Source organism: Manis javanica, chromosome 8 (assembly GCF_040802235.1).
Source record: "Manis javanica isolate MJ-LG chromosome 8, MJ_LKY, whole genome shotgun sequence".
NCBI classification, from domain to species: domain Eukaryota; kingdom Metazoa; phylum Chordata; class Mammalia; order Pholidota; family Manidae; genus Manis; species Manis javanica.
Window position 1 is genome coordinate 28,873,241 of NC_133163.1, and position 24,092 is coordinate 28,897,332.

At 50.8% G+C, this 24,092-nt stretch overlaps 1 protein-coding gene across 7 annotated transcripts in view; it reads right to left on the reverse strand.

Moving 5' to 3' along the window:
- Window positions 1–635: 635 nt before the first annotated feature.
- Window positions 636–24,092, reverse strand: part of RGS6 (regulator of G protein signaling 6) — a 530,176-nt gene continuing 506,719 nt past the window's right edge. For 5 of the 7 annotated variants that reach the window (XM_036997960.2, XM_073242184.1, XM_036997925.2 and 2 more), the window contains 3 exons: window positions 23,792–23,845; window positions 11,939–12,005; window positions 636–4,024 (listed from right to left, as the gene is read on the reverse strand). In XM_036997960.2, the coding sequence (XP_036853855.2) occupies window positions 3,852–4,024; window positions 11,939–12,005; window positions 23,792–23,845 (294 nt within the window). In that variant the 3' untranslated portion in view covers window positions 636–3,851. The remainder of the gene's footprint in view (window positions 4,025–11,938; window positions 12,006–23,791; window positions 23,846–24,092) is intronic. The other 2 variants (XM_073242185.1, XM_073242186.1) reach the window with 2 other exon arrangements.

A 24,092-nucleotide genomic window follows, 5' to 3' on the forward strand; every position in this document is an offset into this window, starting at 1 on the left:
ATAAACTAATGAGAACCACATGCACTATGAAGAGGCCATTCCGATGTGTCCGTGATCATGCAGTGAGTGAGCATAGAATGTGGACCAGGCGTTTTGGCAGGAGCAGGGCCTCCTCCCAGGTTAGCTGGCTCTGAGCCCTTACTGGGGCTGAGGAGAGGGCCAAGGCTGGGTCATTCAACCATGTCCCTTTATGGCCCTGAGCCCCTTATTGCTACATTTGCTACTTTGCTACGTTATGGCCCATGGGTCATGCGGAGGGGAAGCCTTTTCACTGGGTGGTCCTAATGAGTAGACTGCTGGCCTCTGCCAGTGCAATTATTGTATGAGTATAGAACTCTCCTCAGAGAGTTCCATGGTGGATTATCTGGGATTCATTTGGCCGCTATATGACTGTACCACACATGGTCCTTGCTGCATACCTGGCTGGCCCCCATCGAGGCTGGTGGCACATTACCTTTTCCTATTGATCCCAGTTCTTTCCAGCTCCTGGCCCTTGCTGGGACACTTCCCTCCAAAAAATTCTGCAAGGCTCAAGGCCAATAGCCCTCAATCCTTTCCAGCTTCCAGAAGGCTTCTTAGTGGTGGCTTTTGAAGCCCATGCATTTGGAGCAAATGGGTGGGGTGAATTCAGGAAAAACATCAACTTATACAACCAACAAAAGGGCCAGACAAGTGGCGGACTCCTGGTTTAGTGTCCTGTTGGTGAGGTAGTTTGAACACACCAGCAATCTTGCCAGGGGAAAAGCTCCTGGAGTGTGTCCCCATGTGTTCCCTGGTCCGTGCAACAACTCAGCATTGTGAGAGGTCCCTCTGGGACCCTGGCCTGTATCTGATCCTTCAGTAGCAGTGGGCCTGGAGTGTGACCCAGCTGACTGCACTGGCAGGCTGGGTCCTGCAGTGTTCCTAGCATAGAGCAACACCTTTCCAGCAGAACACAGCATCACCTTTTGGAGCTCTCTCCCCAGCTCAGCGAGCTCCTGCTGCTTGGACCAGGCTCTCTGGCTGCTGCTGAGCATTTACATGTGCCCACCTACAAGTTTTACTCTTCCCACGTAGGCAAAGGTTATTTCAATCAGATGCCCAATGTCTGGTGCCTGTGTGTCTGAGCTAATTAGGTTGTGGGGGTCGCTTCTAAGGCTGCCTGAATGCTTTGGTCATGGGGCTGCCCACATGATATGAGCCCTCAGTGGGAAGAGTTCCAGGTCCAGAGGCTGTCTAGTCAAGGGAGGTAAGGAGGCTTCTGGAGGCAGAGGAACCTGCTTTGCTATAGAATTGCCTTCAAAACTCTAATCTGGCTAGAAGTTTTGGCTGCGTAGACCAGGCCAGTAAGGAACCGACCAAGACCAGATTTTCCAAATGTACTTGCATTCTAAAGTCTGCACAGTAGATTGACCTTGGACTGGCCAACGTGGGAGGAGCAATCCTGGTCCACATCTGTTGCTTGGCTTCATCTACTGGGAAGCACGTGGTGTTGATCACAGGGCCGAGCATGCCTGGATGGGAGGCATGAGGAGGGGGTTTACTGCTTGGGTCTGAATGCATCTGGAGTGCCCTTACCTCTATTGAGCTTGCTGGCCTGCCCTCCCCTCTGGATATCCCCAGAGGTGTTTGGAAGCCTGTAGCCTGCTCCATCTAAGGGCTACTGTCCATCTGACCTTTGGCAGGCCCCCTGGGGATCTCCAGGGTGGGGCAAAGTCTCAGGAGCAGCAGCCAGGGGGTGAGGGGAACAGCCCTGCCCTGTCCACAGCCCATGGGGAAGGACAGGAGGCAGCCAGGCTCTTGTCCTGGGCAACTGAGGGCATAGAGGCACCTGACGTCCTGGAACTTCCTTTGTCCACATACCCTGTGCTGATGTCAGCACTGCCTGGGGGCCTCTGGCAGGGAGGAGCTTCCTTTGGGCAAAGTTGGGTGCAGAGGAACTTGGACTGTAATTGGTACTTAAACAGGAGGTCTGTGTGAAATGCAAGGGGCTAACTAAGGGTGGAACGAGGAGAGGTGTCAACAGACCCCATAACATTGACAGGGCTTTGTTTCATTCATTTATTCATCAGGTCATTATGGAGTGCCTGCCAAGTGCCAGGCTCTGCCAAGGTTGTGTGGCATGGGGGTATGAGAGTGCCCAGTGAGAACATGGGTCTGTATTGCCACCTTTGGAGGTAACCTGAGAACTCTCAACATCTGTCATCGCACTCATTTCCACTGTACCTGGCAGAGAAGCAACTACTGCCACCGGGAGAAACCGAGGCGTGGTCAAGAACCCAGGAAGGTGCAACCACAGCCGAGACTCCAATGCCCTCGGTGGCCCTGCTGGCAGGGACAGAAGGACGGTGCCCTGAGGGACAGGGAGGCAGACACACGGCAGGGCGCGGGGGCAGGGGGCAGAAACGTGGTCATGGGGGAGCACCCAGGAGGCAAGGTCTGCAAACCAGCTCATGGGCCTCTGGTCACTGGCTGGTGACTTTGCCTACATGAGTAAAGAAAAACCAGTGATCGCTTTTTTATTCTAAGTTTTCTGTTTATATACTCCCAAGGGAGATTTTTCATCTATGGTCAAAAATAGATGAAAGGAGGACAGCCATAGCAGGTGGGGGCACGAGGGTCTGAATCGAAGAACATGTTGCCTGATCCCACTGTGTCCGAGGGCTTGCGGGAGTCACAACGACGACAGTGGGAGTAATAGCTACCATTTGCTGAGCACCATGCGTGCCTCGGGCACCTGGCTCGTCACGCCACACACATCGCCTCACAGCCAAGTCGGCAGATGACAGGGACATGCACACATGAAGGGACACGTGGAGCTTTTGCAGGTCCTGGCAGGTTTTGCTGTGTCTGCTTTTCCCCTTACGACAGGCATTGTTTAGCGGGGTACCTTTTGCTGGGTTGTCAGAGAACCATATGGCCCTGGTCTAGTCCCTCTGTAGCACATTCCACCCAAGCTTCAGACGCAACTGGGCCCCGGACCAGCCCTGGCCCTGGCCATGCCTGCAGATGCCACATGTGGGGGCTGCCAGCTGCCCCCAGGGCTGGTAACTCTCCCAGCTGCCACCTGGGGCCGCCTGAGGGGAGGATCCCAATGGCCCCTGAGTTCATGGCCGTGTTTATTTTGAGCAAAGCACGAGGGAACAAACCAAGGAGAAAGGGAAGAAACAGAATAAATGACAAGATAATAAATTTTAAAAAGATGGTTGGAACCTCCCTAGCCACCAAATCATGAGCTCTTTCATCTACCGTAGTGCTTCCTCTGGTGTTGGACCTCTGAGACATCTGACAGGACCCAAGGGCAGCTGCTGGGCCTGGGGAGACCCCTCTGAAAGCTGGCCTCCAAGGGGCTTCATGAGCTCGAGGTGACGTGATCCCCAAGGTGCTCAGCGCTGTTGCCAGGGTTGGGACATGCTGCGTGAGGTCAGCACCCAGTGCAGGCCTGTCACACCTGGGGGGCCGCAGAGATGGGAGGAAGCAGGAGGTGGCTGGGACACAGTGGCTGTAACTCTGGTGGGTGCTGGGGGGCCGCCACTGAGATGGTGGGCAGGTGGGCACAATACTGGACGTGCTCAGGGCAAGCTGGGCCCTCTTGTGTTGGCTGGAAGGCGTGATTCCCCAGACAGTGGGAGGGCTGATGATGGTCAGGATGTGATCTCAAGTGACAGTCACAACAGGAGCTCCATAAGGTGTTCCCCCTGAACAAGTTAGGAACAGGGACCTCTCAGAGAGTGGGGTGCCAGCGCATGACTGTACCAGGAACAGAGGGTTGTAAACAGGGGCCTCTACCTGGCTGACCCCAGGCTCTGTGGACTCCTTTCTGGTCTCCCCGTTCACCCACCGAGTCTCCCCACTGTGGCCCGTTGATGCCCTCATTCTTTCTCTTTCACAGTGACCAGATCTCCCCGTAAGGAAACTCTGTCCGCGGATGTGGAGCGCCGCCGCCTGCCCGTGTGGTCCTTGGGCCCGGGCTCTGGCCCTGCAGTGGGAACGGTCAGGAGGACTGCATCAGGCCGGTGAGGCGCTTGCCCGCCAGTGACTTTCCCTGCAGAGACAGACCACAGAGTTGGCACACACAGGTGCACACACGCGACAGGTAGGGACAAAGACAGAGAACCAGACAGGTGAATTAATTGCATGAGCCATGGAGGCCAAATGATTTAGCTAATTGATTCCATTGATCTTTGGGGTTGGGAGCCTTAACTGTGGACAGTGGGACCCACCAGGACTCCGGGGCATGTTAGAGAGAGGTGTGCTGCTGGTATTCTTTTGGGATGTGGGAATTTTACTTACCCTAACCAAACCAGGCATTTCAGCTCTTAGGTAGAGTGTCTCTTGGTGCCTGAACTCGATTTTATCGAGGTAAGAAAGTAAAGGCGGATTGGGGTGTAGTCAAAGAACAGGGAGGGTGGTGTCAGATGACAGCTAAGGATCTGGGTGGTCAGAAATTAATGAATTAACTAGCCTTAAGAATGCACAAGACCTAGGAATCCTGTTTGAAATGCAGGAGCAAGTTCTCCCTGGGAGAGATGCACGGGCTTTGGGTCCTCCTGATGACCAGCTCTGGGTCTCTGAAAGCATGGAGTAAATGCTCAAAACCAGGCTGGTGACAGGGACCACTGGTGGAGCCAGGGCAGCATGCCGTGCCACCTCCTGCGTTCTTGGCTCCCCATCTGTGGTACCCAGGGGCTTAGTTTGATGACTCCACGTCTGGAGGGCTACAAGTGCTTCACTGATAACCCATGTAGCAATTCTTGAAAATAAAAAAAAAGACTGGAGCGTGAGGCCTGGTGCATGAAGCACAGAGGTCCTGAGAGAGGCCAGCTGTTCACATGCTCAGGAGAAGGTGGCTGTGGAGCCTCCAGCGTGGGACTGGGCACCAAGAGGAGGGATGGGGATGAGCGAGCCTTGGTCGCTCTGCTTAGTGCCCTTGACTGCGCCTGTTTCTTGCTCGCCCTCTTCAGAAATCCATAGCCCCGGACAGGGGTATAGAGGAGGGTGTGGCTGGACCCAAGCGGACTGATCACTGCATCTGAGGAGACACTCAAAGCTCATCCTGTTATTGACGGCAGGTCAGCGGGACCATCACCATATTCGAGGGGCGCCACATGATCGCTTGTCGGCATGGGCTGTGGTGTTCGGTAGCATGAGATTGTAAGGGGGACCAATTCCTCATGCTCATTTCCAAGTGGGGTGGGAGGCCTCATCTTGTTTACTGGGCTTGGCTGTGTGTAAGCTGGATATAATTAAAAACAATTGATCAGGTTTGTGAAGCCTGGTAGGGTAACTCAATATAAGCCTGCTGATTGATGAATTGATGGATGATGGGGGTATCTAATGACTGAACAACATGGCTGTGCGTTTGCTGAATGCAACGTCCTCGGGCTTAGCTCTCCAGGGAGGAACAGGCCAGCTTGATGTTGAGAATTCCGATGGCCTGGATGGGAACTTGTCCAGAAATGAAATTGCCCTTGCGAGCTGCTGTTACCTCCCCTTGCTCTTTTTCTCTCATTTTTCGCCATGTTCACTTTCTTGCACTCCTCATTTTCACGAGTGAGACAAACCTTTTCATTTTTCTCCCCTATCTTACACACACACACACACACACACACACATGCAGAATCTCCCCATCAGCAACCTTATCTGAATCTTCAAATACACTCAACTTAGCCTGCAGCAGGACACATTTATACTAGGCTAAGGATTTTTTAATCAGATTTTTTCTTTAATCCTAGTGGGTTACAGTGCCAGTCTTTGCAAATCACTAAAAGCAGGCTGGCTACTCCTCTGGGTAGAGTGGGTTAGGTACAACAACAGCTCCTAGCGGCACGGCACGGGGTGACCTTCAAAGATTCCCTCCAGCCCCGGATTCTAAAGCACACACACAGCCAGTACTCTCCTTGACTGCCCTTTCTTAAATGGAGCTCTAGGCATTTGTCATCCAGTTGGTTCACCTGGGATGGTGCCTTCTTCATGCAGGCCTGAAGGCAGGGAGCGTGGGTTGCATGTGTGAGGTCCTCTCTGGGGAAATGTGGAGCTGATGAGTCTAGGGGCCTCCTGGTTTGAGAGCACAAAGCCTCCCCGCCCCCCTTTCCCAGGTCCATCTTTGCTCTGCAAAAAGCATGGACGCATTGTGCTAAATACTGGTCCTGTCCCCCCTTCCATCCCTCTTCCACCAGGGTCACAAATTACACATTGTGTCACCGAATATATATGTCATGGGTTTGCCATACAGGGCATGTGAGTCTCTGATTTAGCTGGCAGATGTGAAAAACAATCAATAAAGCTTCTGAATAACAGTCAGTTGCCAGTGCATATGTTACAAGGCCAGAGACAAAGAAGGTGAGGTTTACCAGGCAGTCCAACCCTCATTACAGCGTCTTCCTCATTAGTAAGGTCATTTCAGCTGGAGAGGCGGCTGTGGTCTGAGGGAGGTTGGGGATTCTATTTCTGGAGGGGTGTGTGATTATTTGTTTTAGGTGAATTTGGCCCTGAGGCTCCCCATTCTCCATCCCTCCCTGTTTTCTATAGAAGGGGCTGGGCTTGGCTTTGAGGCGCTAATTAATCTCTTCCTGCCTAAATCCTGGAGCTCTCAGCCTCACAACTCTGACTGGGAGGACCTGTGGCCAGCCCATCAACGCCTTCCTCTCCCTCCCACACTGCTTCCATATTCCAGGATTTACCGACAAGGTGGGGGTGTGTGCAGCTGACCAGCCTACAGAACACAACCCGAGGTTGTTCCCAACCTCTCAAATCCAGGTGGTGCTCTTTGCCATTTTTCTCTCCCTCTCCCTGCTACTCCTGCTGCTCATGCATTTACCAAATGCCAGTACTGCTGCTCAAGGAGGTCGTGAGGGTTCGGGTCAGCTTGCGGGGCAGCTCAGCCCAGCTACAATCTGTCTGCTATGCAGTGACCTCCCCAGTGGGGCTGGAAGGTGGTTATTCATGCAGGAAGCAGGCATGGCTAGATGCCTGGCCTCAGGCTTTGGGAAGAAATCCTGCAATCACACTGGCTCAGCAGCTGCCTCCTTTCTGAAGAGCTGAGGCTCCTGTAATTTTCAGGGATCAAAGTGAAATCTGACAGCAAAGGCTACCTGTGTTGAGAGATGAGCTGCCCCAAGGTCTCTGATGCTAGGGGCTTGCTGGGAGCTCCTGAGCTACCTGATCTGCCCGGAGAGAGGAGAGCTCCCACTCTGCATCCTCTAGGGCTCTTTCCTCCCTCTCTTCACCCCCCTCCCTGCCTCCAGCATGGATGATTCTGTAGGAAACACTTAGAAAGGGGAATGATAATTCTGCCTCTGCCTGACATCTTGCACAGTTTCAGGGAAGCCATTTTTTCAGGGTGCGAATGGGTGATGCTCCTCAGTGCTGGTCAGTTGGGAACGGATCATGGTGCCAGGAAACTGCAGCCAGCTCGGCCTGAGGCCTTGGCAGAGCTGAGCAAAGCAGCTGAAGGTGGTTGAAAATGCTATTAGCAGGCAGCCTTTGTCGAAGTGAAAAAATATACAGTGGTTAAAAACTGAGCTGCAGAAGGTACATTCCAGAGACAGCAAAGCTCTGCATACAGACAAAACGCTTTTCACCTTGGGGACATTTGGAAAAGTTTAGTCCAATAGAATTTGGGATCCTTCAATTTCATGGACCATGGGCTCAGTGCCAGGTTCACAGACATCCACACATTCAATCTCTACCCTCCACCCGACTAATCATTTCAGCTCTGTGGCCATCTCGATGACTAGAAGCCTGGAAGAAGGTGGTCATGGAATCCTTTGTTTCTAAAAGGAAATGCACAAAAGGAACAGTTCCCTTTTGTGAAGTGCTTTAAGAAAAATCAACATGCTGTTTGACATGCTGTGGCTCTGTGTGCTGCACTTCCAGATATTAGTCAACAAAGCATGCACAATCCGGGTTACTAAGAGCTTTCGTCATTTACTTACCTGAGGACTGATGCTAACCTCTGGCTGGGAGAAGGGCTGTGGCTCAGAGAGCAGCCCTGGGGGTCAGATGACATTGAGGGCAGCAGAGCCAAGCATTAGGGGCTCAGGCAGGACCCATTTCAAGTCTAAGTGAGTAAAGACATCTGAGCTGGCGATGAAATTCTCCTGCTGATCTGCCCGGATAATCTAAGACCAAAGTTACAGATCTCAAGTACACCAAGTCAAATCCCCATGACTATAGGGCTAGAAATCAACTGTGGTTGCCTCTGGGGGGAAAGGGGTGGAACTGACTGGAAAGGGGCACAAGGGGACTTTGTAGGGTGATGGGGTATGGGTTACACTGGTGCATACATCTGTCAGATTCACTGAATCATGCATTTCAGATCTGCTCATTTTGCTATATGATATTATACTTCAAAAGAAAAATTGATTAGAAAAAAAATCCCGGCTATCACATCTCTGTGTTGAAATTTCCCTCTCCTTAGTCTTTTCCAGTTGCTGTCTCAACATCTTTGCCTGTGGATTAAATTCAGTGCTTCCCACTCTTACAGGAGAACCCAGCTTCCTCTGCTGGGCAATCTAGAACTTGTAATTGTAGCCTCCAAACTGATGCCCTTGTTGTGACATACAGGCTTTTTAAAATTCCTGCTAATGAAAAATGGTGTTTTGCTGAATAAGGCTCACCAAGTGACTTCAGCAGGCAAGAAGTGGGAGGCCCCAGAAATGAGCTGTCTTCTCAAGGAGACTGAAGGTCACCTATGAGTCGATGATGTTCAAGTCTGTGATGAGTATGTGTGGAATCACAGGCTGGGGACGCCCGGGAGCCAGGTGGAAGGGCAAGTGTCCTGGCTTAGGTTTAGCAAGAGGGGGAGAAGTCAAGGAGCTGCCTAACTTCATCGGGTGGCTTTCCTGGGAGTTGGTGTCCCGGGTGCCCCTTCTGCATTGAGCAAAGCAAAAAAGGAATGATTTACAAAGGGAGTAGAAGGAATTCCATGGCATTTCCTTTCTCAGTGATGTTTAAAATTATGGAGAGAGTGCCATTTGCTTGGGATGGTTTAAGAGTCTGAGAAACTCTGGAAGAGTACAGTAAGGAAGTCCATACCTAACAGAATAGTCTCAAAAAATGTTTCAACTCTCCATCTCTTATCTCATGTCACAGCAGCTCACCTTCTATTGAACTTGGTGAGGCAACATGGGCGATGCAATGGGAAAACCATACGACAGGACTAGCCAAGATGACATATTGCTAATACACAACAGAGCTCAGTCACGGCAGCACAGGGACAAGGAGAGGACGTTTCTGGCTTTCTCACTGTTCAGGAGTTGGGGGCAGGGGCCCTGTGGCACGATCTACTCCTGGGGTCTGGATACTCCTGGGTCCTTACCAAGCTTTCTGATCTCCCTCAGGAGCTGAAGGGCATTTTATTTGGCTTTCAAATATTCTCTTTATTGAACTTAAGAAAAATAAGATATCACAAACATAAAACAACACCCCAATTTAAAAAAAAAACAATAACAAAGAAGTAGGTGAAAATTGAATTAATAAAAAAATCTTTACTGGCTGAAGAATTAATAGACATTTATATGTATTTAAACCTGTCTTTTAAAAAAAGGAATATGATCATAACAAAAATCACGGATTCTTTTGAGACAGCTCACCATCTTATGTACGTCGTTTAAAACACCCAGGTTTTGCTGTGTAAAAACTGGGTCTATGGAATCTCGCAGTTGTCACATCTTCTGGAAGTCCTATCTCACAGGCCTGAGAGCATACACTAGTCAGTGGCAGAGCTGAGTGGGTCAGTCTTCATGACCCCTACACCTACTCTGTACATGGCCATCACTCTCAAGGAAGCAGATGGAAACACTTGAGACTAAAGCCTCCTCCAGGCCCACCCACACTGGGCGACCTATACGGGCAGCACAGGGCGATTTTCTCAACCTCACTGACAAAGAAGCTACAGCCCTTGGGTATGCTCGAGACCATCTCAGGCATTTCTGCTCTCCCTCATCATATTTGGGACTCAGAGAGGGTGCCACCTTTCAGGTGGCAAGCCTGGCAAAGTGGGATTTTGGCTACAGCACTGAGCTGGGGTGCAGGTGACTCCTGCTTGATGCACATTGGTTTAAAGTGCACTTGCTTGACAGGCCAGATGAAGCCACCACTTCTGTTCTGGCCCTGTGTTCCTGGCGCTGATGCCTCTGGGATCACCATAGCAACCATCCCAGGAAGAAGAGAAGCAGGTGCGTTATTTACCTTTCTAAGGAAAGGCAGGCGGAACTCATTCCAATTAGAACCAAGTGCCGAACTTGGGCTGTCCCAGCCAGGCGGGGAGCCGCTGTGAGTGATGCTCCTGGCACTCTGACTCCTGCCCCTCATCGTGCTCATCACTTATGGGGCTCTTTGCAAAGGCTAGTCTCACCTTTTCATTTTCATGGGTGGTGGAGACCTTCCTCCACGGTTCCATGGACAAATTTGGAACTAGGCAGGCATGCCTGGAGTGACAAGGGGACAGCAGCTGTGCCCTTCACGGATGGCACAATGCCCAGACAGACTCCCCAGCTTCCTTTCCAAGTTGTGCAACTACATTTTCCTTGGGCTGTTTATTCTATGCAGGGGAAATGCCCCATTTTTACTACCAGATCTTTCATCTCTTCTTCCTCCAAGTCGGACTGAACAGCTCTGGTGTCTTTCTACACTCAGCTTGCAGGAAGTTCTTGGTGGACTCAAGAGTGGGGTGGAGGTGGGCATTCCATTCGCGTGGCCCCACAGTAGCATGCCTTCCTGCAGCCCGGGCAATGCCTACTTCATCCTTCTCTTCCTCAAATATACTTTGGGATATCAGCTCCAGTTCACTCCAAATGAGGCAAAGGTCAGAAGACTCAAGGAGACAAGGACATGGCTGGGTTTGCTATTGGCAACAACTTGATGCTACTTTTTTCCAACTAGGGAGTTTGAGTGACCATGGCTACAGGGGAGAGTGCCACTGAACTTTAGTGGATGAGATGGCAGGAGGAATCATTTGTGATTCTCCTGAGTAGCCAAGAGGACTCGAACTCCATCCTCCTAAGGAGACGTCTCATGTCTTGCAAACATGTCCACCTAAAAACATGTCTGTGGGTTCGGGTTCATGGTTAAGCCAGCTGGCAGGGCAGAGCCTAGAGGGCACAGGCAGTCAGTATGCTGACCATGCAAAGAATAATCTTTCCATGTCCATGAATGTCTGTGTCCATTTGGACACATAGCAAAAATGGCCGGCTCATTTCTCTCTCCTCCCTACCATCAGGAATGCAGCTCAGCAGCCATTGAGCACACATGTCTTTCTAACCCAAAAGAGTGTAGCAGGGGACAGGCTAAGCAGCATTTTCAGGAGCTCTCTAGATAGAAACTTGGGTTGGTGGAATGCCTAGCTATGGAGTCTTCTTACTTCCCTAGAGACCCTTTTCACATGTTGCTGCCATGCTTTTGGTCCCTGTGGAATAGAGGATGGGTGGTTGCCTAGCCTTCTTCTCCCGTGGTGTTCTGATATTTAGAAATGTGAGTGTTTCAAGTTTCCTGCTGGACTTGGCCCTCGGCCACAGAGGAAGGGTTATTATATCTCCTGTGACTGGGAGACAGAGCCTAGTGATGCCACCATTGGATTTAAGGCCATCTTCAAAGGTGGTGGGTATTCTGTCCTGTTCTGCTAGGGGCCCAGGAGAAGTGAGTCACAGGATCAGTACCTTAAGACAGTATTTGAACACTACTTCTGGGACAAGGGACTCATCTCAGCATTGTTTCTGGACCCCTTGGCTCCTTGTTTCTGAGGAAGGAAAAACTACGGGTGCAAAAAAATGGGCAGAAAAAATAGGGACATCAAAAAATGGGTGCTGCTGACTGTCCACAGAAGGGTATGAGAACAGGAGTGTCGGGCAGAGGCAAGGCCATGGACAAACAGAACATCTCTTCCAGATTTTGGAGCACCTTCCTTGCAGAAGTATCCCAAAGAAGGTTAGAGAGTGCGGACGCCGGGATCACTCACCCACTGCTGGAAGGAAGCCACCTCGGGGGTGAAATGCAGCGGCCATTCTGACTCTGCGCCAGCAGCACTAGGCAATTGTATTTTTAGGAAGGGAAGTGAAGAATAACTTATCCAGCTGAAACCATGAAGACCTGTGGCTTTAGGGGCACCCCTGCCCAGACACACACACACAGCTGCAGCAGGCATGCAATCCATGCACAGAGAGGTACACTCAGGTCAGCAGCGTATGTTACCAGCGTACCATACACTGAACACAGGGGTATTTATTGGGCAGGCAGCACATGCACCTGTGTATACAGCCGTGCACACGTTCATGAGCATGCTACACCCCAGGCATTTATATAAGCATCTCATGCAAGGTGCATAAGCAGTCATGTGATTGGCTGTAGAGCTTTACATCTGGCTCCTACGATGCCAATCTGACAAACACTGAAAACAGAGAGCATTTACCTTAAGATATATATGTATAGAACCTGAATTCTCCTCAGGAAAAAAGCCATTCATGTCAGTGGAAATGGTCTCCCTGTTTCTGTTTCTGCCAATACTACAGGCAGTAGAGGCATGAACCCCAGGGGTCTGTTTTAGAGGGATTTCAAAGCATCCCCTGCCACTTGCTTCTGATTTCTTCAAGAACCTCACTCTGTGGTATATGGTTAAAGAAAAGGAAGCCTTTGTGATCTGGCAGATGGAGCAACTGGACTTGGTGAGGTTGGGGTGCTCAGGGTGGCCCCAGGTAGGCAGCCAGCTGAGGGGAGAGTTTCTGGGAAGGAAGGGTTTCGTGTGGAGGATTGGATTCCATACTCTTATTATGGGGAGAACTAGTCTTGATTTGGGTCTGAAGGCAGGAGCTGCCTTAGGGACCTGCACCTCTGGAAGGCGGCAAATGCCAGATCTTGGCAAACATGCAAGATGTTCAGGTCAGCAGCGTATGTTACCCACGTACCAGCTCTCCCCACCTCCCAGCCCTGCACAGCTCCCAGCTTCCTAGGCAGTGCTTGGGGATCCTGAGAAGCTGGCCACAGGGCAGAAGCTGGCCTGCTGGGCCACACAGTCTCTCCATTCCCAGGGGAAGCAGAGAAACTAGCTCTCTGAGTGGATTGTAAAAATAAGCCAATAATAATAGCTGTCATTTACTGAGTAATTCTATGAGCTGGCCACTGTAATGAATACATGTACTTTGTACACATTGTCATATATGAGATACCCACATACTCATCCTGAAGTACAAAATAAATACAAGGATACCTACCTCTCACAATATTGTCAGGAATTAATTAAGGTAATAAGAGCTAAACATGGCTGCAAGTATTGTAATAATGAAAATAATAATATGAAGAGTTAGACTTGAGCACATATACTACCGATACTATGCTAAGTGCTTTATGTATTTTTTCCACTTAATCATTTACTCTCATCTCCCTTTTACAGATGAGAAAACCGAGGCTTAGGAGAGCTGCCCAAGCCACCTAGGAAAGTGGTAGAGCTGGAGTAGGATTAAAGACCTTCTCAGGCCAAGCTCAGCATGGCGTGGACACCCACAGTATAATGCTGTGTGTCCCTGGGAGACGGCAGCCACTGCTGTTATGGCCTCATTTAGTGTGAATGCTCACCCTGTGCAGGGCCAGAGGCTTCCTATACCCATGTGGCAAGTGAATGACTTGCCTGGAGTCTATTATCAATATCAGGTGGAGAAACAGGATTCAACTGGGGCTGCCCATCCCTAACTTAGTCCACTTCTCTACATTCTGGTGGCCACTGAAGGGATGTTATTCTCGGGGGCAAAGCGGGCAGATCATCGTCAGTGGGGGAGAGGAGCGCAGTTGGAAGAAATACTGCTCCCAGGTTTTCAACAGCACTTAACCCTGGGTGGCTGGTGCTTCTTAGTCACACCGTGGATGGGAGCACCTGGCTACTACAGGGTGAGGGGCAGTCTGCCCTGAGCAGGGTGGTCAGCCACAAGGAGCCTCGCAAAGCACGTGCCTGGTGGGGCAAGATGGACCTGGCTGTGCAGCCATCGGCGTAGCCCTGGGGAGCATGGGAAGGAAGGAGACAGGCTGGGGGCTCCCATGGCCATCACCCCACCCACATGCCTTCCGGGCAAGCCTTCCCACAACATGCTACAGATCTAGAAATGATTCAGGAAAACGACGCTCGAGGGCTAGCAAGTGATGGGCTCTGAAGCTGTGTCATTACCAAGGAAACCGCCATCAAGCATACGACCGCTGGATCATGATCACTCACAAGTGGTAACAGTCGACTCCTTCATATTTAGAATTATGGATGCCCTGGAACCTGCCAGTATCACCCATGATTGAGAATCCATCAGAATTTCCCTTCTCCTTTTGCTGCAGATTACAGGGTTGAATAGAGCTTTGTGGTGGCTGCTCTGTCTCCATTTCTCAGTTTTATCTGCTATGATGTAAAGGCCAGGCCCTCTTTCCTGCTTGACGGTCTGTCTTTTCCCATCAGGCGCGGGGGTTCAGATAAGAAATGAACTCTTGGTGCAGATGAGAAAGGCCACGGGCATGGTGTCAAACAGTTCTCCAACTCTGTGGAGAAGTATGGGTGCCTCTGTCTCCCCAGGCCACTCTCTCCCCTACCTCTTATATCCAGGCACCAATCATGTATGACAGAGTTTTAAGGACTGTCTAAGGCAATATAGTAACAATCAACTCTGACTGGGTTTTCTTTAGCTTTAAAAACCGTCTTATTAAAACTTTGCTGACTTTACCGGTATCGCCATGTTTAATGAGATGCCTCAAAGAATTTGAAAGCAAAAGATGAGGAGAGGAAGCTGTAATCATCATAATTATACAATCCTACGCGAAGTCCGAGAGAGGGGGGAGTGTCATTTACAATCGGGTTGGTCCCCAGGACAGCTGGAAAGAACGTGACAAGAGAGCCCTTCTGTTCCCCCGATTTGGGCTGAAGGTAAGTCCTCCAGGCAGGTCCTGAAAGAGGTGCCCAGGAGGGGTGGTTCTCCTCAGTCTGTGGGCACTGGGGGCATGTTCTGTGCCTGGCCAGGTGGAGACAATTTTGGGGCCAGCTTGCCTATCTGGAATCTGCAACTGGGTTTGGGTAAAAGGCAACCGGCATTATTATTATTATTATCATCTTGTCTGCTCTCAACAAAACATCCTTTTTGGGTGGGAATGATGAAGACCAAGCTTTCTCCAGTGCAGAGCCAGGGTGGCTCCCACACATGCCCACCCTGGCTGTGTTCAGCCTCCCTGTGTCAGCGGGCGCCTGTGTCCTCTGCTCATGGACCTCCTTTCAGGCATTCAGGGAGGGGCCCTGTTGCCCAGAGCTCAGCTGCAGTGGCAAGTGGCTTAAAAAAACCCCAATGAAACAAAAGCAAGGCTGGCCTGCGGCGGGCAAGTAATTCCAGCCCTTGTCACTTCTCCTGCTTTGTGTCATCACCTGGCTTTTCCTCCCTCAAGTCGTGGGCTAATCTGGCTCTTGGTCCTTCTCCTCCAGTCTCAGCAAACTCCCTCCGTATAATCCATTCTCCTTTTCCACTGTTTACTTCTCAACCACAGAATAAAATGCAGTAGGATCCATTTAACAAATATTTAAGGCATTAGAGGATCCCAGTTAGAAGAGATGATGGAATTCAATGCAGAAAACTGCTCTACAATATCCTTGGCCATTCAGCTCCTGAACGTTTCCAGGGAGCTCATTGGCCCTTGAAGTAACATATTCTATTGCTGGGAAGTTGCTGCTCTTGGAGTAATCTTCAGTAGAGTGACTCTTCCCATATCGCCTACTGATTTTTTCTAGCTTTGTCCAGAGCTCTGCAGAAATGTCCACTCACTTTGGAGGACATATATGAATACATCTCATGAGAGTTACCTAGTCTCCTTAGGGGCTACACAAAATCTTTATCTACTTCAGCCTCAATTGATACAGCTTCCACAGACCCCAGTTATTCTCCTCTGAATTTTCTTTAGATTGTGAGGGCTCAGAACCAAGAGTCAAGATGGTCTCGAGCAACACAGAATATAGTGGACTGCATCCTGCTGTTGCTTATATTAAGTTTACAGTCAACTAAAATCCCAGAAATTTTGTTTACTTGAATTACAGTGAAGGCTACAAATGCCCTCCTGTAGTGGTGAGGTGAATTTTTTAAAAAAAATTTTAACTTATCTAGCTGTTGTTGACCCATCATCTCACCTGAAGGAGATATGTTTCAAATGTAATTCCATCACCAACCAAAAGAACAATACCTTCCACGTTTGGATTTTTTAATGCGATCAGCATCCAATTCATCAAAAAGGATGCTGGCAGGACAGAGCCGTGGCCAGACCCGTGGCCCACGACCAGAAACTGCCTTTCCAGTTGGCATAGCTCTGTGCATTTGTCCTCTTATCAGCCATTCAGACCCTGTGAATTTCTTACCTAATTTTGGACAAACACAGAGAAAGCAGAGGTAGAGAGGAGGAGAGAGGACACAAATGGATATTATTTTCAACTTATTGCACTAATAACAGTCCAGAAATAAATATTCTTTGGAGCAGGGGGTGTAGTTATGATGGTCTTTCTTCTACAAAGAGCTAGGCTGAGGGTATGGAAAGTTCCTGCTAAACATCACACCAGGGAGGGCCATGCCTGTTTGGGGCCCTGGCGCCACTGCTCAGGTCCCAGTGATCTGACTGTGATGCGGGAGAGAGGAGGAAACGCCGGCAGTTGGGCCCTGTCACTGCCGGGGTGGCTGTACACTCCCACCCTTGCCCCACCTTCCCATCTGCTAGGGAGCTGCAGAAGGGCCTTTCACTGGCCTTCAGGTAACATCACCAGACTGAAATCCCCACTGTTCTGAGCTCTTCTCAGCTCCGTGGCAGTGTCCCATTTAGCATTCTGCCTTACAGCAACATTTTACAGACTGTTCCTTTGTAAGGATTTATATCCTGTCCCCCTTCCAGAATGCTGAGTTTCCCAAACTCAGCTCCAAGCAAAGATACTCACGTGTTACTTGATAAAAGGGAAGCCTTCCTAGTTGTTTTCACCAGTAGCTCATTTTGGGGGAACTCCATGACAGTCTTACTTTGAGGCCCTGGAGGCCTTAGACCTTGAGTGCTTTGACTGTTATGTCTCCAGTGCAGACACAGGCAGAGCTGGGTCTCTTCTGCCTGACCTTGACATGCAGCTTTGTTCCCATCCTATGCTCCTGCTATTCCAAAGCCTGACAAAAAGAGAGGAGGTTTCTCTCTCCTGCTCCTTCATCCCCCTGGCAGAACTGAGGCAGATTCTGTTCTTTGCAGAAGTGGGTTCCCTGTCCCCTGAGAGGTCTGCACTTCCCACTGTTCATCCTGCTGAGGGCCCTGCAGTCACTCTCACCTTCTGGTCTCACCGGACAGAAGGAAGCCCATGACTGTTGTTGTGCGGCTGCCTGGAGCCAGGCACCAGGAGTCTGTACAACTGAGAAGCCCACAACCCCATCAGCCACTTCTAAAGTGAGAGCTCCTTCTAGAAGGACATCCTTTCTGAGTAGGGGGTGGGAGGAAGGTTCTGTTATGGCAAAGGGCTGCAGGTCACCTCCCAAAATAGATTCCTGCCTGGCACATACATACGCAGTTTGCCCCCAGCCTGCCTTGTGGAAGACTGGCAGGGTATGAGATTTGGATCTGAATCAGCGGCTGTAAACACACAGCTGTGCCTTTCTGCCTCAGAGGAGCTTGATTTTCACTTGACTGCTCGGCACACTAGGGTCTGGGGAAGGCAACAGAGGGCCTGTTTGGGGGAGAGGGAGGGCCGGAGCAGCTTTGCAGAGCCTTGCTCACCCCATGTGTGGGGAGGCTGAGTCACTGCTGGGCTTGTGGGGAGCTCCGTGGGGAGAGGGTTTTTGGCTGCTGTGGGCTGACAGGTTGAACCATCAGCTGCAGCAGCTGGGGCTTCCTTCTTCCAAGAGAAGTGGCAGGGTTGAGGGCCAAGTTTTCTCAAAAATGACAACCTCTGACCCTTTTTGATAAGTAAAGATCTCACTTTCCACCCCATTCCAAACGACCCCCCATCCCCTCCCATAGAGAATCACTTTACAACTGTGTCTGCTCTGTATCCTACCAGCCAAGCTGATTCAGTTGTCCTACAATTTATAGTTTGTTTATAGAAACAGACTTTTCCATTTTCATTTTCCAGGAAGCTACAAAATTGTAATATTAAATATGCTTTTTCAAACTTCCCTTGGAGCCAAGATGGAGAGAGACCAGAGAAGACAGCCTACCATGACGGTCACCAGGAGAACCGACTTGCACAGCCTTTGTTTGCCCATCTCTAAGAGAGGACCAGGGCAAGCCAGCCCAGAATTCCTCAGGGAAGCAGACAGTGTGGTAGCAGGTGAGCAGTGCAGCAGTGCTGAGGTCCCCAAATGCTCACGATCCATTCCTTCCCATGCCCCACAATGCATGAGGTGAGGTACCAGCACCCACACGGGAGCCCCATCTTCTGCCCAGCTGACCCACCCCCACCTCCTAATGCATGGCCAGCCGGGCTTCTCTCCCAGAAGGGTGGGGACTGCAGAGCTGGGCAGGACTGACTCTGTTCCTTGTGACCCATCCCTTCCTGCCCTCCAGAGGTCACATTGTCTGAGTGAAGCCTGAGCAACAGAGCATGCCTGCCACACTCTTGGTTCTGCAGGTGCTTTATTCTCACATCCTTGCCCAGGGTTTTCAAATATACACCCCTTTCAATGCTATCCCTGGTTTAGTTCCTGGCCTCGACGGCTGGCAGCCATTTCCCAATCAGGAAGGGAGCTTCTCATCACTGAGAGATGATTAGCACAATTCAGAAACCTTTGGATAGAGAAAAGCACGGACCCACTCCCAGCTGGAAAAATCCATACAGATTATTTAGTTGAAGCTATTGTACTTAGGAGAAAACCAGGGTGCAGACAGGGCAGGTGATCTGCCCGAGCTCCCATAGCCAGTAAGCTGAGGCTGGAAGCCGGAGCCACTCTGCCCAGGCGCTGCTGAGAGTTTCACAGAGTCCTAGGAGAAGAGAGGCAGGCTTTCATCTTTCCTCCCCAAATACTATCAAGGAAGTCCACCTCCATCTCTAGACAGACCAGGGTTTCACTCCTGCTGGATGTCAGGGCTCTGAGATGGGAGAGGCTGGCACTACAGTCTGGGATCCAGTGGTCCCAAAGGGGCTCAAGGACTGTTGCAATCAAAGCTGACCCGGTGTGGATTTTTAGCCCAATAGTCCCTCGCTGGAAGCCTGAAAGGACTTTTTTGACTGAGGTCAGGCCCTCTGGGGCCTCTGCTGAGTCTAGGTACTGAGAACATTCCAGGAGAGTGCACGGCTGTTGCCCCCGACACGCCGAGGGGGAGGAGGAAGCCACCTCCTGGGGCCAGGAACTGCTCCTGCTGCCCAGGCTGAGTGCCCTGGTGGCTGCCCTCCACCTTGCTCACCGGGAGCTGCAGCTTTCCACCTTGGGTGCAGCACCTGTGCCTGGAGCTGGGGGCTCTGTGCTGCAGGGCTGCCTGGAGAGGATGTGAAGTGAGCTGTGGGCTTCTAGCTCTCACTGGCTCTTCCTTGGCTTTTGGCCAGAGAGGAAGGAAAGTGAGGGGAAGGGAGAAGGCAGGGAGAGTGGGTGACAGCTGCTCCCAGAGCATCCTGGTTGCCTGGCTTTCCCGAGGCATTCCCCAGCAGGCTGGGCAGACTGTCATGCGGATGCCACTCGGCGCGTGCTAAGGCTCCCTCAGCTCCGGCCCTTGCATTTTCAATTCCAAGGAGCACCTTGACAAAGCTCAACTGCCAGGTCCTCTTAGGAAGTGGATGGATGCCTGGTCTGCATCTCCACTCTCCTCTGTGGCCTCTAGTGCTTGCTTAGGCACCAACAGCCCCATTTCCCATTTTTGGGGTTCAGGGCTACAAATGATGAAGCTCTTAAGAGGGCAGCGAAGGCGTCCACTGAGCTCCCAGTCACAGGTGTCCAGGAAGGCTGAAGCCAGCGTGCCCGGGGCTGCCATTCCTCCCGCCTCAAGTGTGTTGTCCCCATGGCCTTTCCATAGAAATGTGCACGAGGAGTTGAGGACGTGTTCTAGCTTCCCCTCTCCAGGTTGGAGTTCTCATGAGACGGCTTCAGCCACCAGCCAAAAAAACACCCAAACTGCTGCTGGTGAGCCCTAGCTAAAGGCCCGTTGCCCCCCTGGCTGCCCCCCGGCCCCCTCCCATGCTCCCTCTCGGCCAGTCAGCCCACGAGGTCCTGCCGCCTGTGGTAGGCCTGAAGCAGTGAGCATTCCTGAGAGAGCAGCGGCACAGTGGGGCCTTCAGCTCGTGTCCCCCTCATGTCCTCACTGTCACCTGCCAACCGCAGCACCAGGAGGACGGCAGGCTGGTCGGCACTGAGAGGAGGAGCCCCCTCCTCCCTGTAGACAGTAATGCCTGGGGCTTCCCACCAAAGAATCTGAAGAGGAGATGGAAGACGAGGCAAAGGGAACCCCCGGTGAGAAGCCAGATGTTTGCTACTGTGGCTTTCCAACTTTACAGCCACTGTGCAAGGATGCTCCCTCCCGGACAGGACTAGGGAGGGGTTGGTCTATTCATCTGACTTGAGGCCATGTCTGGCCCCTCAGCTTGAGAAGCTCTTATGTGTTAAGCTCTTAGGCTGGTACTCCTGGGACCAGGGCCACCATGTATACAGTTGAGGGTCAAGTAGGGGTTCACCTGTGCTTTGCTTGGTCAGCTGGACACCTGTGGGGCTGGGCCCTTCAAAGAAAGTCCTGCTGTCTGTTTTAAATAAAGGTGCAATATGGGCTGGTTGCACCATGCCCTGGAATTTGTTATATTTACTTCTGAATCTGGGCCTTCCCTGTCAAATAAGCAGGGCTTTATGCAGGCTCTGTGCCTCCATTCCGCCAAACCACACAATGCTTGGCACAGCATATCCCCAGACATTTGGTTTGTATATTAAATTCTGGGTGATTCAGAATGAAACTTCCATTGGAAGGAGAAGCTACACAAATCCTCTATTGGGGATTGCAAAGTCCCTTCTGCATCTTAACCAGCAAGGCTCCAGCAGCTTCCAGGAGCCACATTAAACTGTGTCCTAGGACCTTATGTACAAGGGTGCACCTGTGGCTTTCAACAGATAATCCCTCCTTGTCATGACACACCGTGAAACTTGGCAAATAGTCATCCTTTATCAAGAAAAGAAAGGATACTGGCATGAGGGAAATTTTGGATTCAGATTCTGTCTTCATAAGAAGCTAGCTGACTGAGTTAACCAGCCACCTGGACAGACATTTCTGCCACCAATTCAATCCTAAATGGAAGCTGGCCTCATGTCTTTAGTCCATGAGCTGCCCGGCTTCACTCCATTTTTCCATTTGTCCATTGCCGTGTAGTTCCATGACTGGGAGAGGCCTTGTATACATATTCTCCAGCACCCTGAGAATGCTACAGAGCTAACCTTTCATTAAGTTTTTCTAGTTTGTAGTATGTAGCAAGTGAAATATTCATGTAGACCTTCTTTTAGAGTAATCAGGTCCTTTACATATATCATATCCAGAAAATGGCTATTAACTTGCAAGGCACGTAGGTGGGTTGGTTAATTTTGTTTGATTAGAATACTGGGCTGTTGAGCCCAAGTTCTTGGCTTTCTGCCTCAACTGCTCTGAGAGTTGCCACTATTCTATGGCCCCAGGCTATTTCCTCAGACTCAGCCACATCCTGGGGGGATGTGGTATTACCGCAAGACTACAGGAGCATGGATAGATCAATGCAAATCCATCTCCATCTCCACCACTGGAACCAAAAAAATCAGAATGCACCACCCATTAGTCTTCATAAAAAACAGCAGGGAATTTTTTTTTTTAAGTTTGGGCCTTTTATCATATAAATCCTGAAAGTCTCAGGAGCTTGGGAGGATTTTCACTTTCAGCTGGCCCTCAAAACATCTCTAAGTTCTCCCACATGCACACGAGATGCTTGGAAGGTGTTTGGTGCTTTCTTGTTCCAAAGGTTTTGTTAATAGATGGTGGAGAACCACTGAATGAACACCACTTCTGGGCTGAAGACACATCGATAGATGCTCTTCACGGATCTTCACTAAGATCATTCTTGCCTTCTCCCATACCCACCTCTCATGTAAAGCAGTCGGGAGATGTTTGGAATTTTGTCTGATACGAGGGTTCCTCCCTCACACCCTCAGCCCACACTGTCATCCTGAAGGCCTCCATGGGGCTGTGGAGTTCAGCTTCCCTGAAGTTTGAACCTGACAGTCCAACATGCCTCCCACTCTGCGCTTGTCAATAAAATCCCTAAATATTCTCTCCTAAACATCCTCTCCCCACAGCACCCAGGATGGGTTCTCACCACTCTCTCTAGGGCCACTGGGGGTGCAAGAACTCCCTTGCCTGTGACAGCCTGTGGCACCTTCTTGGTGGGTGAAGCCACATGGCCACGCAAACCAGCCGTGCAGACAGACAGGGGCTGAGTGGGCCTGGCAGTCTGCATGCTCTGAAGTCTCATGGGAAAAGACCACAGAAAGAGAGAAGACCAAAGAAGGGAAGGGAAGAGCACCCATATTCTAATTGCCGCCTACCAGAGATACTGTGATGTTTACATCTAGCAAATTCAAAATAATGTTTAAATTCTGTTAAAATGCATCCAGCTATGACAAGTAAATGACTAGGTTGCTGTCAACCCAGAATCCTTAGAATTTATGGTAAAAGGATGAAATAAAGATACTAATCACACAGTAGTCAGGCTGACAAGGACTTTCCTCTTGTACAGAGGGAGGGGAAGGCAAGTCCACATCAGTGGGTTTCCACTGGGAAGGGACCCGTGGCCAGTTCCTTGAGCGGGATCCCTGCTGCCCGCTGCCGTCTTGGTTCCCTCTGGTTTGATATTAACAGTGCAGGCTGAGCCCCATGAACTCAGCACTTGCTTTTGACAAGTAAGTGAATGCGAGGGATTGAGTATGTCCTGTGCACCCAGCCCTGGCTCAGATTCTGGAGAGATGGCCTGAAAAGGGGAGATGCGGTGGTCTGTACTGTTGTACAGACCACCGCATCTCCCCCGTCTCCTCGGGGGAGACCTGCTCATTCAGCATTCTCCCCTGTTACTGTGGGCCCTCCTAGACGCCACTATGTGGTGTCTACTACCCTCTCAGCTGCGTGTGTGTGGGCATAAGGCCACACTTCCCTACCTGTGGCCCGCCTTCACTCCTTGTATCAGAATCAAGGCCTGGGGATACTGGGACAGTGCAGGGACTTGTTTCTCCCTCCACCCCTTGGCTACTGCCTCCTCTCCCGGTCATGCTATGCAAATGGGGCTGATGGGGGCTGTCAGGGACATTGGAACTCATGCAGAGGCCACCAACACACGCCAGCCAGCCCGTGTCACCAGAGCTCACACAGCACAGCCGCCTTCTGCACACGCAAAAGCCGTCTACACAGCAGCACCAGCTCGCGATCCATGCCTGCGTGTGATTGTCAGAGTTCACGGAGGGAAATTTGGATTGATTTTTTGAGGAGCTATGGTTCTGAGCCAATTTGTTTTATGGTACAGTTTGGTGGCCTCCTCCCTGGGCTGCCGCAGAAGATGCACCAACCACGCAGCTCCCAGGCCACCAGGTTCCTTCCTCCCGGCAGCCCTGAACAGAAGGTCAAACATGAGGCCCAAGGCTGGGCGGTTGTGTGTGCACCTTCTGCAGAGGGCCGCTTGGTCTTTTGCAAAACCGTCCCTAGAAGAGAAGCCGCAGACACTCACAAAAGAAAAAGGGTGTGTTGAGGGGGAAAGCACTGGACTCCCTCCCACCCCAGAGGTAAAGACAATAAGAACAACTGAAGAAAACAAAACAAAACGAAAAACCAAAAGAAACGTTGAGGGAAGAAAACCAGCTGAACTTACCACACTGCGAGTGAACTTTTCTAAGGAAGTTCTACGACCTTGCTCACTTTCTGGCTTTAGGGGGAAAAAAAAAAAAGGTAGGGAGAAAAATACAGAAAAAAAAAATCTTCAGCTTACATGTGGTTTTCAAACAGCAGCAGCGGCAGCTAATGAACAAGAACGAAAGCAAACAGTGGGGGAAAAAAGGGCGAAGAGAAGCAGCCAGTGCTGTGTGAGTCAGTGGGAGAGGTGGGGACAGAAGCCCAAGACACGCACTGCCTGCCGGGGCTGAGGAGAGGGGTGGGAGCTGGTGAGGGGCCAC